We start from the raw sequence: 15,819 nt of genomic DNA, 5'->3' as shown, positions 1-15,819 counted from the left end.
CTCCAACCCCTCCTCCTCAATATGCTATTTCACTATGTATTACCCCTACCCCTGCCCCTCTCCCCCAAGATAGAAGCAGCTCATCAACCGTCCCACTTAACCAGTTATCTTACGTTTCCTCCTGTTTTGAAATCTGTCACTGCCTCAACCGGCTATCTCCTTCCAGTCCCCTCCCCCACTCGTGATATCCTACGTTTCATTCTGTCTAGAACCTGCCACCAACCCTACCTGTCATCGTTTCTCCTTACCCCAACCCTCCCTACTGGTCCTCCCCTATATTACCTACACAATCCCCCCCCACTTTCTCTCCCTCTCTCTCTCTTCTCTCTGCTGGAACCCTTCCCCGCCGCAATGCAACCAAAAATTTTTCTCTCGGCTGGAACCCCACCCCCAACACTAGAATATCCATGTTTCTGCTACGTTGCTTAAACTACATTACTCAGTGACCATAATGCTTGCTTAGAATGCTACTAACACCTAGAATTTCAGTATTTCTGCCACAGAGCTTACATCTACATCATCAATGACCTTAATGTTTATGCTTACAACGCTGCTGACACCAGCTCCTGCCTACGGCAGGGGCCACAACCTTATCATGCCTAAATGCTTGAATGTTGTCAGGTTGGAAGAGAGATCAGATGAAAAATGCCTAAAAAACGATCACCACCACAACAACCCTCTTCTTTTCAGGCGCTGAATTGCTCCCCTCCTCCCCACATCTCCTTCCCAGTTTTCAGAGTTGACACTGTCAATGTTGGTACATTGAAAGGTAGGTCTAGTGAGATTGTAGAGATGCTTGAGAGAAGACGGGTTGATGTATGCTGCATACAAGAGGTAAGATGGAGAGGTGCTTCAGCTAGGGTCCTCACGGGCAAGGCACATAGGTATAAAGTCTTCTGGCAAGGTAACATGGATGGTGTAGGGGGTGTAGGCATTCTCCTTGCGGAGAAATGGGTGGATAAGGTCATAGAGGTTGTCAGGGTTTGCGATAGAGTGCTTAAGCTCAGGTTAGTCCTACAGAGTGGCACAGCTATGATTATCTCTGCCTATGCCCCACAAGCGGGACTATCAAATGATCAGAAGGACCACTTTTATGATACCCTTCTACAGGCTACCTCAAAGACTAGTGGCAAGGACCTCATCTTTGTGGGTGGAGACTTTAATGGGCATGTTGGACGGGAATCAAGTATCTTCACTGGGGTACACAGTGGCCATGGTATTGGCACCAGAAATGATGAGGGAACTAGACTACTGAAATTCTGTGATGCATGTAACCTTTTAATCTGCAACACTAACTTCAGGAAGCCTGACTGCCACCTTATAACCTATCAGTCAGGAGACTCCGCTAGCCAAATAGACTTCATCCTCACCAGACAGCAGGATGCAGGGTTGCTCTTAAATACAAAGACCCTCCCAGGTGAAGAATGTATCCCTCGGCATAGGCTAATCATCAGTGACTTTAAGCTTGAGGCCAGAAGGACTCCAAGAAACAAACCAATCCAGAAAAGAAGGATTTGGAAGCTAAAGAACACTTCACATGGTCAGAGATTTAGGGACATCCTCATCAAGAAATTTGATGAGAGGGAGGAGGAGCTTCAGACGTCGAACATAGAAGGTAGCTGGGAATTCCTACGGGACAGCTTGCTGAGTGCCACAGACCAAGTCTGTGGATGGTGCAAAGTCCCTTCCAGACCTAGAGTTACGTGGTGGTGGAATAGTGCAGTAGACAAAGCCATTAGTGCAAAGAGACAGGCCTGGAAAGCCTGGAGGGATGGGGGTAGCAGGGAACTGTACCAGGTAGCCAAAAGGGAGGCTGGGCGGCAGGTATACATAGCCAAAGATGTAGCAGAAAAGAAGAAGTTTGCCAATGTCCAGCGACGTGAGGACCAAAGAGCTGAGGTATTTCGGATTACCAGACAGTGTGTGAGAGAAAATAGTGATGTTACAGGAGAGAAATGTGTCCGCATGGATGATGGGGCACTTGCTTTTAATGTTGGTGAAAAGAAAGAGGCTTGGAGAAGCCATTATGAAAGACTGCTGAATGAGGAGAATGAATGGGAGGAGGAGAGCCTGCCAAATGTTGACCCAGTAGAGGGACCAGCTATCTGAATAGACAGCTCCCTTGTAGTTAAGGCAATTAAGGATATGAAACCAGGTAAAGCCCCCGGCCCATCAGGAATCACTGCTGAGATGCTTAAAACAGCTGGCTACGTGGGCTATGGCCTAGTCACCCGCATTGTAAACCAGGTAGTTCATAATGGAGTCATACCCAATGACTGGCGTAGCAGCACCATAGTCAACTGCTACAAGGGTAAGAGTGATGCTCTAGATAGAAATAACTACAGGGGTATTAAACTGTTGGATCAGGTGATGAAGGTCACAGAGAGGGTCATAACCCATCTCATTAGGGAGAGAATTTGCTTAGATGAGATGCAGTTCGGTTTTGTGCCGGGTAGAAGCACCACTGATGCTATATTATTCCTGGTCCGACAACTACAGGAGAAGTACCTAGCTAAAGATAAACCCCTCTACATAGCTTTTGTGGACTTGGAGAAAGCCTTTGACAGGGTTCCCCGATCCCTTATCTGGTGGTCGATATGGAAACTGGAGATTGACGAATGGCTAATAAGGGCTGTACAGGCTCTATACAGAGAGGCTGTCAGTAAGGTTAGGATTGGCAACGAATATAGTGAAGAATTCCGGGTAGAAGTAGGTGTACACCAAGGCTCAGCGCTCAGTCCCCTTTTATTCATCATAGTCCTCCAGGCAATAACAGAGGAATTCAAAACAGGATGCCCCTGGGAGCTCCTCTATGCTGATGACCTGGCTCTCATAGCAGAATCACTACCGGAACTAGAAAAGAAATTTCGGGTGTGGAAGCAAGGGTTAGAATCAAAGGGCCTTAGAGTAAATGTAGCAAAGACCAAAGTTATAGTAAGCAGAAAGGCGAACTCAGCACACACCCCATCGGGCAGGTGGCCCTGCTCGATCTGTAGGAAAGGTGTAGGTAGAAACTCCATAAGATGCACCCAATGTAAGCTATGGACGCATAAGAGGTGCAGCAACATCAAAGGGAAATTAACTGATAAGATAGCTTTCATGTGCGGCAGATGCACAGGGACAATAGACACCACAGACACTCAGAAAACAGATTCCATCACACTCCAGGGGGAGAAACTAGAAGTAGTTGATAGTTTCCGCTACCTGGGTGACCAAGTTAGTAGTGGAGGTGGATGCTCAGAGAGTATCACCACTAGAATACGAATAGCCTGGGCAAAGTTCAGAAAGCTCCTACCCCTACTGGCGACAAAGGGTCTCTCGCTCAGAGTGAAAGGTAGGTTGTATGATGCATGTGTGCGAACTGCCATGCTTCACGGTAGTGAAACATGGGCTGTGACTGCAGAGGACATGCATAGACTTGAAAGAAATTAAGCTAGTATGATCCGCTGGATGTGTAATGTCAGTGTGCATGCACGACAGAGTGTAAGCACCCTGAGAGAAATGCTGGACATAAGAAGCATCAGATGTGGTGTGCAAGAGCGACGCTTGCGATGGTATGGTCATGTACTGCGGATGGATGAGGAGAGATGTGTGAAGAAGTGCCACTCCCAAACAGTTGAAGGTATCAGGGGGAGAGGTAGACCCAGGAAGACATGGGATGAGGTAGTCAAGCATGACCTCAGAGCGTTGGGCTTCACTGAGGCAATGGCGAAGGACCGAGATCTCTGGAGATATGCTGTGACTGCAAAGACCCGGGCTGCTTCCTGCACCAGTTCCGCATAGCCCCTGCCCATTCAAAGTACCCTGGATTCCAGAACGTCCCGCTGTGCTTGAGGAGACCTGTTGAGTCATGAACATGAACATCGAAATAAAAATCAATGGAAATACTAGTTGTGATACCTGTGCCGGTGGCACATAAAAAGCAGCGCCGCCTCAACTGGCTTCTGTGCCAGTAGCACATAAAAAGCACCATCCAAACGTGGCCGATGCAGCGCCGCCTCGACTGGCTTGTGTGCCAGTGGCACATAAAAAGCACCGTCCGAACGTGGCCGATGCCAGCGCTGCCTCGACTGGCTCCAGTGCCGGTGGTACATAAAAAGCACCTCCTGAACGTGGCCGTTGTCAGCGCCGCCTTGGCTGGCTTCCGTGCTGGTGGCACGTTAAAAGCTCCAACCGATTGTGGCCGATGCCGGACCCCCCTGGCACCTGTGCAGGTGGCACGTAAAAAGCACCCACTACACTCGCGGAGTGGTTGGCGTTAGGAAGGGCATCCAGCTGTAGAAACTCTGCCAGATCAGACTGGAGCCTGGTGCAGCCCCTGGCTTCCCAGACCCCGGTTGAACTGTCCAACCCGTGCTAGCGCGGAAAACGGACGTTAAACGATGATGATGATGATAACAGACAGGGGAGGAGTCAACGATAGGAGAAGCCTATTCTAAGAGTACTGAGATAGGTAGATTTAATTCTGTGTCTGAATGCAATAGAAGGAGTGAAGGCGATGTCTAATTTTAAATGTATTTTCCATGAGCCCAATATACTTCTTTTTCTATACCATCTGCTGGTGTTATTTTTCCTGAGTGCGTAAATGCTTTTGTGATACATTTGCCATTAAATGGACAAAAATGTGGCATATATGCTGCCTGCTCAACACAAGATGTCATACTGCATAGGTGACAACTGCAATTACTAAGATAAAATACATTACAAAGAATCAGTGCAGAGAGAAAAAACAACTATTTTAAATAACAATCAGAAAATAAAACCTACTTTGTGCGAGTTGGGAGATAATTTTCATCCTTTGCTGAGAGGCTAGTGTCCTTCGTTTGGCCATGTCTATTTTGCGTTGTCGTCGGTTGGTTCGAGATTCCAATAAGTTCTAAATGATGTAGATATAAGAAGCATGTAATTAAGAATTCTTTAGGCAGTTGATACATATCCTCGATAGAAATTGGCTTAAGTTGCCAAGAAAATACTTTACCTTTCGCTTCTGCCTGACTTCATATAACCAACTGTCAAAATCAGTCAGACGTTTTTGCTCCATAAGTAATTCTTCTGCCACTTCCTTGAAAAGTTAAAAATAAATAAATGAGTTTACATTAAAAAAAAAAAAAAAGGAAAAAATAATGTTGAAATGACATTAAATTTAGATTAATAAGTAAGATTTATGGAACAGTCTTAGTTTTGTTCTAACATTAGTCAATAAATTTAGATATGACAAGCATGGAAAATAAACAGGGAGTAAATATAAATAATAGGCAACACATTGCAATAAATTGGGGCAGAATAGTAACAGGAAAGTTAGTATAGAATAGAAAGAAAAGAAGAGTATAATCCTAAGTGATAAAAATTTGATATAATTAAATTATATCTGTTCTATCAGCAATATTTTATTGTAATTTATGTTGAAGGTAATTCTTATCAGGTGATAATATAGGGATTGGCAGAATTAGTAGAGAGACAGATAAAATGTTTTGTAGCATTTGATATGTGCCTTTATGATAAGTTCAAATTCCATTGAGGTTACTTTGCCTTCCTCCTCGGAAATCAAAATGAGTACCAGTCAAACACTGGTTCAAAATAATCATCTATATCCTTATCGATAATTGTATGAAGAATCAACAATGATATATATTACTTGTCATTAAATAAAAAACATATGTTGAAAAAAACACACCTATATACAAGATATAGAAAGATATGCAGGAATTAATTCCGTACAACATGTTAGAAAAAAAAAATAATAAAACCATACTGTTTGGATTTTAGCTTGTTGTAAAGCCTGTGCCTGTGCCTGGCCTTCTTGAGCAGCCTTCAGAATATGCTGTTTCCTCTTAGCTGCTTGTTGTTCAATGGTAAGCATTTCATCAGGAATATTGAGAAGATCAAATTTAGATTCTTCTTTATTCTGTTGAAGATTTAAAAGATAATTTCAAAATTAGCAGATAATTTCAGAATTTGGATGTTAAGAATAAAGAAAAGTACATAGAGAAATCTCTTACACTAACAAGTCTTTTTGCTTTTCATTTCATATCTAAAACACTTTGACTAGTTATAATGATATGTCAATTCAATACACCTACCAATTATTCTCAGTTAAAGTAAGGGATTGGTAAATTAAGATGCTGACATTCATAATAAATTTAGCATGACTAAAATTGGTATATATGAAAAAATAAACAGATATCACAGTACCTACTGCTCTAAAATGCAACAAAATTGTAGAAATGCAATTCACTTCAAAATAACTTACCAAAAATCATTGAGTCTAATCTGAGTGTTAAAATTTCTTCCTTTTTATTTTTTGAAAATAAATACCCTTTAAATAAGTAGTGGCTATGTTAAAATTATCTAAACTGTACCAGCATGACTCCCACCTCTCAAAAAAAAAAAAAACCAACACACTAAATGAACTATATCAGGATTGATAGCATGATATGGTTCATTTAGCAAACAAACAATTTTTTAGAGTTCAGCTTTATTTTATTCAAATGTTGAGCCAAACTTGATTTACGCTTTCTTAACATTTTAAAATCTATACCAGTTTGTGCAAAATTTATTTTCAAAAAAATACCTCTGGTTCTTCTGTAAGTTCTTTTCCATGGATTTTTGCCCTTGTGCGCTGTATATTAGCAGAAAGTTTATTCATAGTAGCAAGGAGTTCATCACTGGAGTGGAATCCCATGTCCTTCAGAACTTGCTGAAAGAAAATAAAAACCAAAAATTTTTTTAAATGTACCTTCCACAAGTTTTATAATAATAGCAGAGAGATGGATGACTGAACTAGTGATAGTTGAGCGTTTGATGGCTTCAAATACTGAATTTACATTCTGCTGGAAAGGTTATAAAGCACACAGAAATAAGTAGTAAAAACTAACACATAATGTAACTCAGATTAATACCAAAAATAATATAACATTTGAATGGTTATTAGTACAATATCTCCTTAATATTACTTTTGTCAAATCCATCTGCTTGTTTCTGTTGAGACACTCAAGAATGTGAACTAGACTAAGAAATATATTAATAGGTTAGTTGTTGATCAGCTATAATACATGTAATTATTATGAGCCAACAAGGAGACCTTTAAATTTAGTTGTTAGGAATAGCAACTAAATTTCCCTAAAATAACAGTCATCTCAAAAAGAAAGTTGTGGGGAAGCAACATTAGTTAATGTATTCCTAGAAAGATGAGATGGTCATGACTGGCAGGCCTTTTTTATAAGTTTGCTCAATCTGACACTAAACTTGTAAATTGTTAATAAATCTACTGTACAAGCATTTTCTATTTTTAAGTTATTGCACTTGAAATGAAAAAAAACCCCCACAATTTGGCCTCTTAAATAAATTATTTTCTACTTGAAACAAAACACACACACACAAGTTTAGTGTCAGATTGAGCAAACTGCTATTATTATAAAACACACACAAAGTGTAAATGTAAAAATGTAAGCATTTATTGTTTTTTTTATTTTTTAATGTAAACAGAAAACCATAAATTATTGGAAGCGAAATATTGTCAAGTAGGTCAATATTTGACAGGTATATTTATTGCATAGATTTCAAAAAGACATCGGCTTGGCTGTGTGATTAAGAAACTTGCTTCCTAACCATGTGGTCTTGGGTTCAGACCCACTGTGTGGCCCCCTTGGGCAAGCATCTTCAATGATAGCCTCGCACTAATCAAAGCCTTGTGAATGGATTTGACAGACAGAAACTGAAAGCAGCCTGTCACATATATATATATATATATATATCATCATCATCATTTCACGTCCGCTTTCCATGCTAGCATGAGGTGTGTGTATATATAACTAATAATTATGTGCCTCCATGTGTGTGTGTGTGTATAATTAATAATTATGTGTCTCCGTGTGTGTGTTTGTGTGTAACCTTGTCTTGACATCATGTGACAGTTGTAAATGAGCATAACCATCAAACAATGAAAACATGCCTGGCCAAGGGAATAGATGAGGCAATAGGAAGGGTATTTAGTCATAGAAAATTTGCCAGAATAAATTCTGTCTGACCAAACAAGCATAGAAAAGTGGACATTAAATGATAACGATAAATAACTATGATGACTGCAACAGGATTTGTACCTTAATACTACAAGTAATTTTTACTGCGGCTCAGCTGATTCTGCCATCTGCTACTCTTAGTATATTGATAGCTAATATTGTTTGTTGGTAATTTATTTAAATGTCACTTGAAACAGTAAGGTGGGTGAAAGTTGGTACATATGAAGCGGAGAGTTGATATTCATTTAACATAAATTAGGACAAACAGGTAAAGGTGTGGCAAATAAAGACAAATATATGGTAGATAATAGTTATTTAAAAAAAAAAAAAATCATATATTCATTATTATAGCTTTTATAGAAGAATATTCTTCTGAATACCATTCAATGCTGAAGAAAGAATCATACTTTTTCCAGCTAATTTGATGGTAGTATTCAGAGTAATCAACCTTGATTAACAATCTTGACTATAAATAAACCTTTATTTCTTTTGTAACAAAAGAAGTCACATAAAAGAAAACTTATGAATAATTCTTTTTCCTTTAAATTGCACATCTCAAAGTCAGCCATGAGGGTAAAAATTGGAAACCATAAACTGACAATTTAGTATGCTGTTTAAACAGCTGTGGGAACTTACATGATACTTTTTCAAAGCATCTTCATCATCTTCTTCCAACAGCAGTTGAATACGCTTCAGCTGCAACAAATGTTCTTCATTCTCTTGTAGCTGAAATAAATATAATAACCCACTGTGGTGAATAAAGAACAAGCATAGTATTACAGTAAGCAAAAGCACAATAAACATTCTGAAAGTCTAGTAATGAGTGAACAACAGAATCTTTAAAACATTGTACAAAATACCTTGTAGTATTTGGCTATGTCCTGGCATAACTATCGATTTCTGCCCTACCCTGACTTTGGATGATCATAACTTTCAGAAAAATGGAAATTTTTTAATGAAATTTTCAACGAATACGTGTTATGTCATGTAGATTCTGAATATACAAAATTTTGGCGGGGAAAGTGTTTAGGAGAGGGTGGGCTAGGGAACTTCGGAAAATTCACTGGAGTCCACTTCAATTCCTTTTAAGTTTCAAGAAAATGGATATTTTTTTAACAAAATTCTTTACAAATATACCTCGGACTATGTAGATTCCGAGGACATAGGAATTTTGGGGAAAACAATTGGGGGTTATTTTTGAGAACCGTTCCCCACTCGCGGGTGTTTCGGAACAAGTTCACTTTTGTTTCACTTTTTCCATTTTGTGGGTTTGTACATCCATAGATTTCTACCACCCACCCATCCATACACACACATGTAATTAAAAAAGTTCAAATGTGGAATTATTCCATTCAATATCATGTTTATTATAGATATTATGTAACAAATTATACTTTATACTTCTATATTTAACTGTGCATGTATATTCCTTATTTTTGCTTCTGGTGTCTTTTACCTTTCTATTAGAAACGTTTACCTGGGAATTTACTTAAAGTGGAAAAAAATCGTATGCGACAGCTAAGTCGTCATAATAACAAACTTCTGTGTACCAGCTGTTATTTTTAGCATAACGAGTTTTCTGGTGAGGGCTTCATTTAGCTTCATTGCCTGTTTGTTACGTCAGTAGAAATCTACGGATGCACAAAGTTATCATCCAAAGTCAGAGGTGGGGGGCAGAAATCTGTAGTTATGCCTGTGTCCCTTTACATTCTGAGTTCAATTCTGCCCAGGTTTACTTTACCTTCATTATTTTATGGTTAATAAAATAAGAACCACAATATAAACATCTATACTCTAGTAATATCACAGTTCAAAGATTGAAGCAAGTAAATGACTACAAAAGAAAAACTATGGAAAATGATGTGAGAAATGATATGTATTCTTCTGAAACATTTTCTTGCTATTGAAACTAAGCAAATTCTTCCAATAACAATAAATCAAAGAATTTTAAAATTATTTCCTAATTTTTCATTTTTTCATTTTAAAAGTGTCATGGCATATATATATATATATATGTAGTGGATCTTGCATACATGAAGTGGATTCGATCCACCATAGCCAAATTTAAATTAACACTGCAACAGAACTTTTCCTATGGTGGAACAATGGTTTTTCTCTGACAGCAGTTTTGCATTTTCTAGATGCCTCTAGCTAGGCCGAAATAATGTCTTTACTACTTGACCCTTTCTAGATGCCTTTAGCTAGGCCGAAATAATGTCTTTACTACTTGACCTCTTCTACTTCACCAAAAGCTGGAATAGAGATAACAAGACCACCAACTATTGTTCTCAATGATATATCTATCCTAGATAGTTATAAAAGCAAGAACACCCCAAGCAAAAATTAGTCGGTGATGACTCAACGAGTCCAGTCACATGGTGACGACTCAACGAAGTCTGGCTGACCAGCTAGAACCTTGGTCAGAGGGAGAAATGAAGTTTATTGTCAGCAACTGTGAGACATCGTCCCACACCCTACAACTCTCACTAGCTCTAATTCTGTTCTCTTGCAACATCATTCTATCTCTCTCTGTAATTACTACTAAACAATGAAGAGGACAAACTTTGCTTTGCATGCTTTTGGATTTATCATAACCTGCCCATCGAGGCAAGGTATTGTAACTTAACAGTAAATAAATATTTCCTTAAAACTTCATGCATTGTTCATCTTTCACATCCTACAGTATGCAATTATAACAACAAATTTTTATAGTTACAACTGCTGACTCCGACATTTCATAATATTGTGTAACTAATCAATCTAGCCCGCTACAATTGGTGACCCTCGACTTCAACTAAAAACTTTATCGTTACATATATATATATATATATATATATATATATATATATATATTGTTATAATTAATCAAACTTCAGATTTACTAACAGTATCAGATAAAAACTGGAGCTGATAACAGCCATAGAAGGTATTACATTTTGAGTACATTCATTTTGTTTTTTCATGCTGGCATGGATTAGATGGATGATAATAAAATGTTTTATACCAGTGAACAAAAGTTGCAGTGAAATTTCATTTCCGTTGTGAATGAAGAATAACCAATTATATTAAAATAATCTCCCTTATCTTCATCATTTACCTTGTGTATGACTTGATACCCTGTCACCACTATCGTCATGTCCCTTCCAGCTGCTCTTATCCACCCCACATAATGCAGTGCAGTCATGTATTTCCCCTATAGCAAGACACCTGTGCATGTCACACTATCATTCTTTAGACTTCAACACCTGGTATAAAGCCACCTCCCCCATAGTCAAAGAAGCCTTTTTCTTTCTTCTCTCTCTGTCTTGCTGGTGTCACAAAGAAGGACCCAGCACATACTATTAAGTGTTTGGCATTAGGAAGAGCATCAGCCATATAAACAATGCCAAAGCTAACATTGGAGCCTGATACAGTTCTGTGGCTTGGAACCTGTCAAACCATCCAGCCAGTACAAGCATTAAATGATAATGATGAAGTGAATCTTGGTTCTGGTCTCAGACAACCTAAAATGATATGTTAATGTTGCCTATGAAAGAAAAATTAGGCAGTCAAATTTTTCACAAACTAAATCCAAATTGCAACAAGCTAGAAACTGAATGAGGTGAGAATTTATCAACATCATATGAAAAAATATCCATATTTAAACTATGCTTTCTAAATACTCAAGAAATAAATGGAAGAGAAAAATAACTACATGAAGCAAAAAGTAGTAATAAAGAAGAGATTTTACCTTATCTAGTCTTCTTTTGGCATTTATTTCTTTCAGTCTTCGAATATGTTGTTCACGGCGTTCTTTTTGCTGTTCAAGAGTTATTTGAGCTTCTGTTGTCTGGAGAAAAAAAAAAGCAATAGCATTTTATCAAAGACTTTTATAATGCTGAACAATTTTAAAAAATTTTTTAGTATCAACTAGGGCAGTATTTATTTTCAACTATTTTGACTCAGACAAATAAGTTTAATGCACTACGTTGTTCTCATTCCCAAACTTCAATTGAATTTTTTTTCTATTTATGAGAGTATCAAAATAAACTACACATTAGGTACAATATGATAAAACATTATTAATTATTAGAATGTTTTGGTTTACCTCCAACACTTATGACAGTGATTATCATCACCATTGTCTATTTAATGTCTATCTTCCCATGCTTTCATGGGTCAGATACCCTTCTTATCACTGTCCCTCTCCATTTTCCAGGTAAGGTAATATTTCTCCTTGGCCAGACATTTTTCACAGAAGACTTGAAACAAATGACAACTATCTCATAATGTCAAGACAAGGGAACACAAACATTCACATACAAGTTTCTTTTAGTTTTCATCAACCAAATGTGCTCATAAGGCTTTGGTCAACCCAGGGCCATAGTAGAAGATACTTGCCCAAGGTATTACACAAGGAGACTGAATTAGTAAACCATGTAGTTTGGAAGTGAACTTCCTGACCACACGCCATGTGCAATCTTTTTTACTTCACATAAATATGTTGAACTTTTGAAAGTATTCATTAGTAAATATTTTCTTAACCATTATCTATTTAATCAAAGCTAAAGTCTATCTCATGGATGAATGCTTGTAATTTTATTAAATTGATTAAAAAACATTTCTTCTAAGCATAATTTCTTCCAAGTACATGAACAGTTTGTTACATTAAATTGAGAACTTCATTTGCTATTCTGTTTCATTAATTAAAAGGGGGTGAAACCTAGTAGAAAATAACAATAGTCTACATTGCCAATAAAATGTTGCTAAAACTTGTAAAATAAATTTGCATGCAAGATGTAAATTTATTACAATATTTATTTGTATATATTCTGATTCAAGGTATTGTTGTCATCGTTATTTAACATCTGTATTCCATGATGGTGGGTGGGTCGTTTGGTTTGACAGCATTCAACTAGCCTGAGGGTTACACTGGTCTACAATGTCTGCTTTGGCGACATTTCTACAGCTGGATACCCTTAACATGAACTGTTTTAGAATGTATTGGATACTTTTTTCAAGACACCAGCATAAGTGAGGTCACTGAATAACTCACAAGACTCTTTGACATAGTAGAGGAGCAGAATTGAAGGAGGTGGCTTTGTGCTAAGTGTAGAGCAGTTAAAAGTAGGAAAGAGGGACAGGAACTGGTGTCTTGCTGTAGAAGAGATGCATAACTAACTCAGCAGGAAAGGGAGAAAGAATGGTGGAAATGGGGTATCAAGGTGTACCCTCAAGGTACAAAATGAGAATCAAGGATGGCTAGGTAGGTTCACAAGAGCGTGAACAACATTTTCAGCTTGTGGCTATAGGAAAAGACACTCGCCTAAGATGCCATGCAATAAGATTAAATCCCAAACTATACAGTCACAAAGCAGACTTCTTAACCACACAACCATGTCTGCACCTGTAATGTAATACAGAACCATTCTTATACTGCAAAGCACAATGTTCTCTTCAAACACTGTACTGAAATGCATATAACAGAAACACTGCACTGCTATACATGTAACCAGTGAAGGCATGTGACTTAGTGGTTACGAGTATTCACTCATGATCGTATGGTTATGAGTTTAATTCCAAGTGGTGTGTTGTGTCCTTGAGCAAGACACTTTACTTCATGCAGCTCCAGTCCACTCAGGTGGCAAAAATGAGTAGTACCTGTATTTCAAAGAGCCAGCCTTGTCACACTAAATTTCCCTGGGAACTATGTTAAGGGTACGCATGTCTGTGGAGTGCTCAGCCATTTGCACGTTAATTACATGAGCAAGTTGTTCCATAGATCAGATCAATTGGAACTCTTGTCATTGTAACCGACTGAGTGCTAGTTATATACAAAACCAATAATAAAAAAATATAAAGAATATACACAATGTTCCTACTTAAGCCATAACAGTTATTTAGTACCTACAATGCAGCAAGTATCTAGGTGTTGCAGATGTTTTAGAAGTATAATTTAAGGCTTTAGAAAATCCCTGCTCATGCTTGAGGGTCTTGAAAATATATTATAATATTGCTATATACATGTAGGTTTAGTAAAACCAGTTAACCACCATATATATAAACTATCAAACATTCCTTCATAACTAGCCATGTGAAGTGTGCCAATAATTTTTTTTATATATGACATTCTGTACACCTCAAAGTCAAGAACACTGAGAATCTTTCATCTTCAGGAACAGACTGCTAAACAGCACCTTCCCCACACCATAAATCACCGTATGCCGGAATGATGAGGAAGGTATATTTGGAAAGCTGGATCCTATGACTCACATCCAGTCATTCGACCGTTGGTTGATCAAAGCTACAGAATGACAACGGCGCCAGTAACACCCGACCAGAAATACCCTATCTTTTTTATTGACCGAGTCTTCGATATTAAAAAAAAAATTTTAATGTTGAAACTCTTGCGAAAATGGAATTTATTTCACTTAAACTGGGCAAAATATATTTAAATTTACAAACCTATTCAACGAAAGACATAAGATGTAGTCTAATGATTATAGTGTCGAAACTAAAGTATAATTAGAAAACAGTTTGTGAGAAAGACATAGAAAAAGGAGATCGCGAAAAACTATCAACACCGCTAATAGGGGGATGTGAGAATATTTTTCAAAGCAAAATATAAACGATGTTTATATCTTGCGGCTGTTTTGTCACTAAAATAAACAACATATTTAATTGGTGGACCAACGAGAGTGCTACCACATGGTCGTTCAGCCTAATACAAATAACGAAAACTCTTCCAATTTATGCCCTAAAGGGACAGATACGCAAAGCTTAAGAGAGGATGGGTATGTCTGGAACGCCTTTGAACGCAGATCTCCTCAGAAGATAAACAATAAGCCATTCAAAATTTGAAGGAATGGTATTTCAATATGACTGGATAATTAATATAATATTCATGACATATCGCTTGATTTTACACTGTCACCACAAAGACCTAACATTTGATGTTCGCATATTGTTCTTTCACATTTTTTAATTCTTCAAATGAATATATTTTACAATAGTAGTAATAAATAATTTTGACTTCCCCTACAATACTTAATAAGAAATAAAGATAGTTTTTTTTTAAATATTCATTAAAGAAGCCATTGTTTAATTATTCAAGCTTTTATTTTGGAGTTGTACTTGATTTTAAGTAATTCATCATTTGCATGTGTGGGTAGCGGCGGCACTACTTATATAAAATGGCCATAACCGAGAATCGAAACCATGCTGCAGGCTCAGCAGCTCGATGCAAGTTCATCTCTATGAGGAAAATCACAAGGGTTGAGGTGGGGGGAGAGCCATATGTATTTTTTACTGATTTGAATTTTGTTGTAAACAAAAGCGAATCTTTTTCGATCTAACTATAAACAGCGACAAGCTAGTTCCCTTCTGTTCAATTAGAAAAAACAAAATATTTTATTTTGAGAATTATAATAAAAACCGTTAAAGCCATGATCTCGGACGCTAACTAAAAAAGGGATACGGAAATCTTATCGCGTACACGGAACATATGGACTACTTTGTTTATTAATCTTTCGCGCACTGGGTAATAAATCTCCTGATATATGAAATATAAAAAAACGTGATGGTCGTTATGGAACGACTCTGATCAGGATAATGTAATGTAGAGAAAAAAAATAGGGCACTGAAAATGAAAATAAACGACTGAATCTATCTTTATAAACGAAATAAAAAATGAGGATTTAGTATACAAAGCATTTAATCCAATGGCTTACATATGCGTGTGTTTACATTTATCAAACAGACTTTAGTGCTGATTATAAGGTGAAATTTAAATGAGAATCTAGTTTACTATGACTAATAATGG

The 15,819-nt window shown here is 37.5% G+C and overlaps 1 protein-coding gene across 5 annotated transcripts in view; it reads right to left on the bottom strand.

The window, feature by feature from the left end:
- LOC115224331 (actin-related protein 5) overlaps nt 1–15,819 on the bottom strand; it is a 49,327-nt gene that overhangs the window by 9,933 nt on the left and 23,575 nt on the right. For all 5 annotated transcript variants that reach the window (XM_036512540.1, XM_036512537.1, XM_036512544.1 and 2 more), the window contains exons 9-14: nt 11,749–11,847; nt 8,655–8,744; nt 6,572–6,697; nt 5,753–5,905; nt 4,979–5,062; nt 4,768–4,876 (exon numbers count right to left, since the gene is read on the bottom strand). In XM_036512540.1, coding sequence (XP_036368433.1) covers nt 4,768–4,876; nt 4,979–5,062; nt 5,753–5,905; nt 6,572–6,697; nt 8,655–8,744; nt 11,749–11,847 — 661 coding nt within the window. The remainder of the gene's footprint in view (nt 1–4,767; nt 4,877–4,978; nt 5,063–5,752; nt 5,906–6,571; nt 6,698–8,654; nt 8,745–11,748; nt 11,848–15,819) is intronic.

This window comes from Octopus sinensis, linkage group LG2 (assembly GCF_006345805.1).
Source record: "Octopus sinensis linkage group LG2, ASM634580v1, whole genome shotgun sequence".
Taxonomy (NCBI): Eukaryota; Metazoa; Mollusca; class Cephalopoda; order Octopoda; family Octopodidae; genus Octopus; species Octopus sinensis.
The sequence above is the reverse complement of the archived record's forward strand: the minus strand, read 5'-3'. Positions and strand labels throughout refer to the sequence as shown.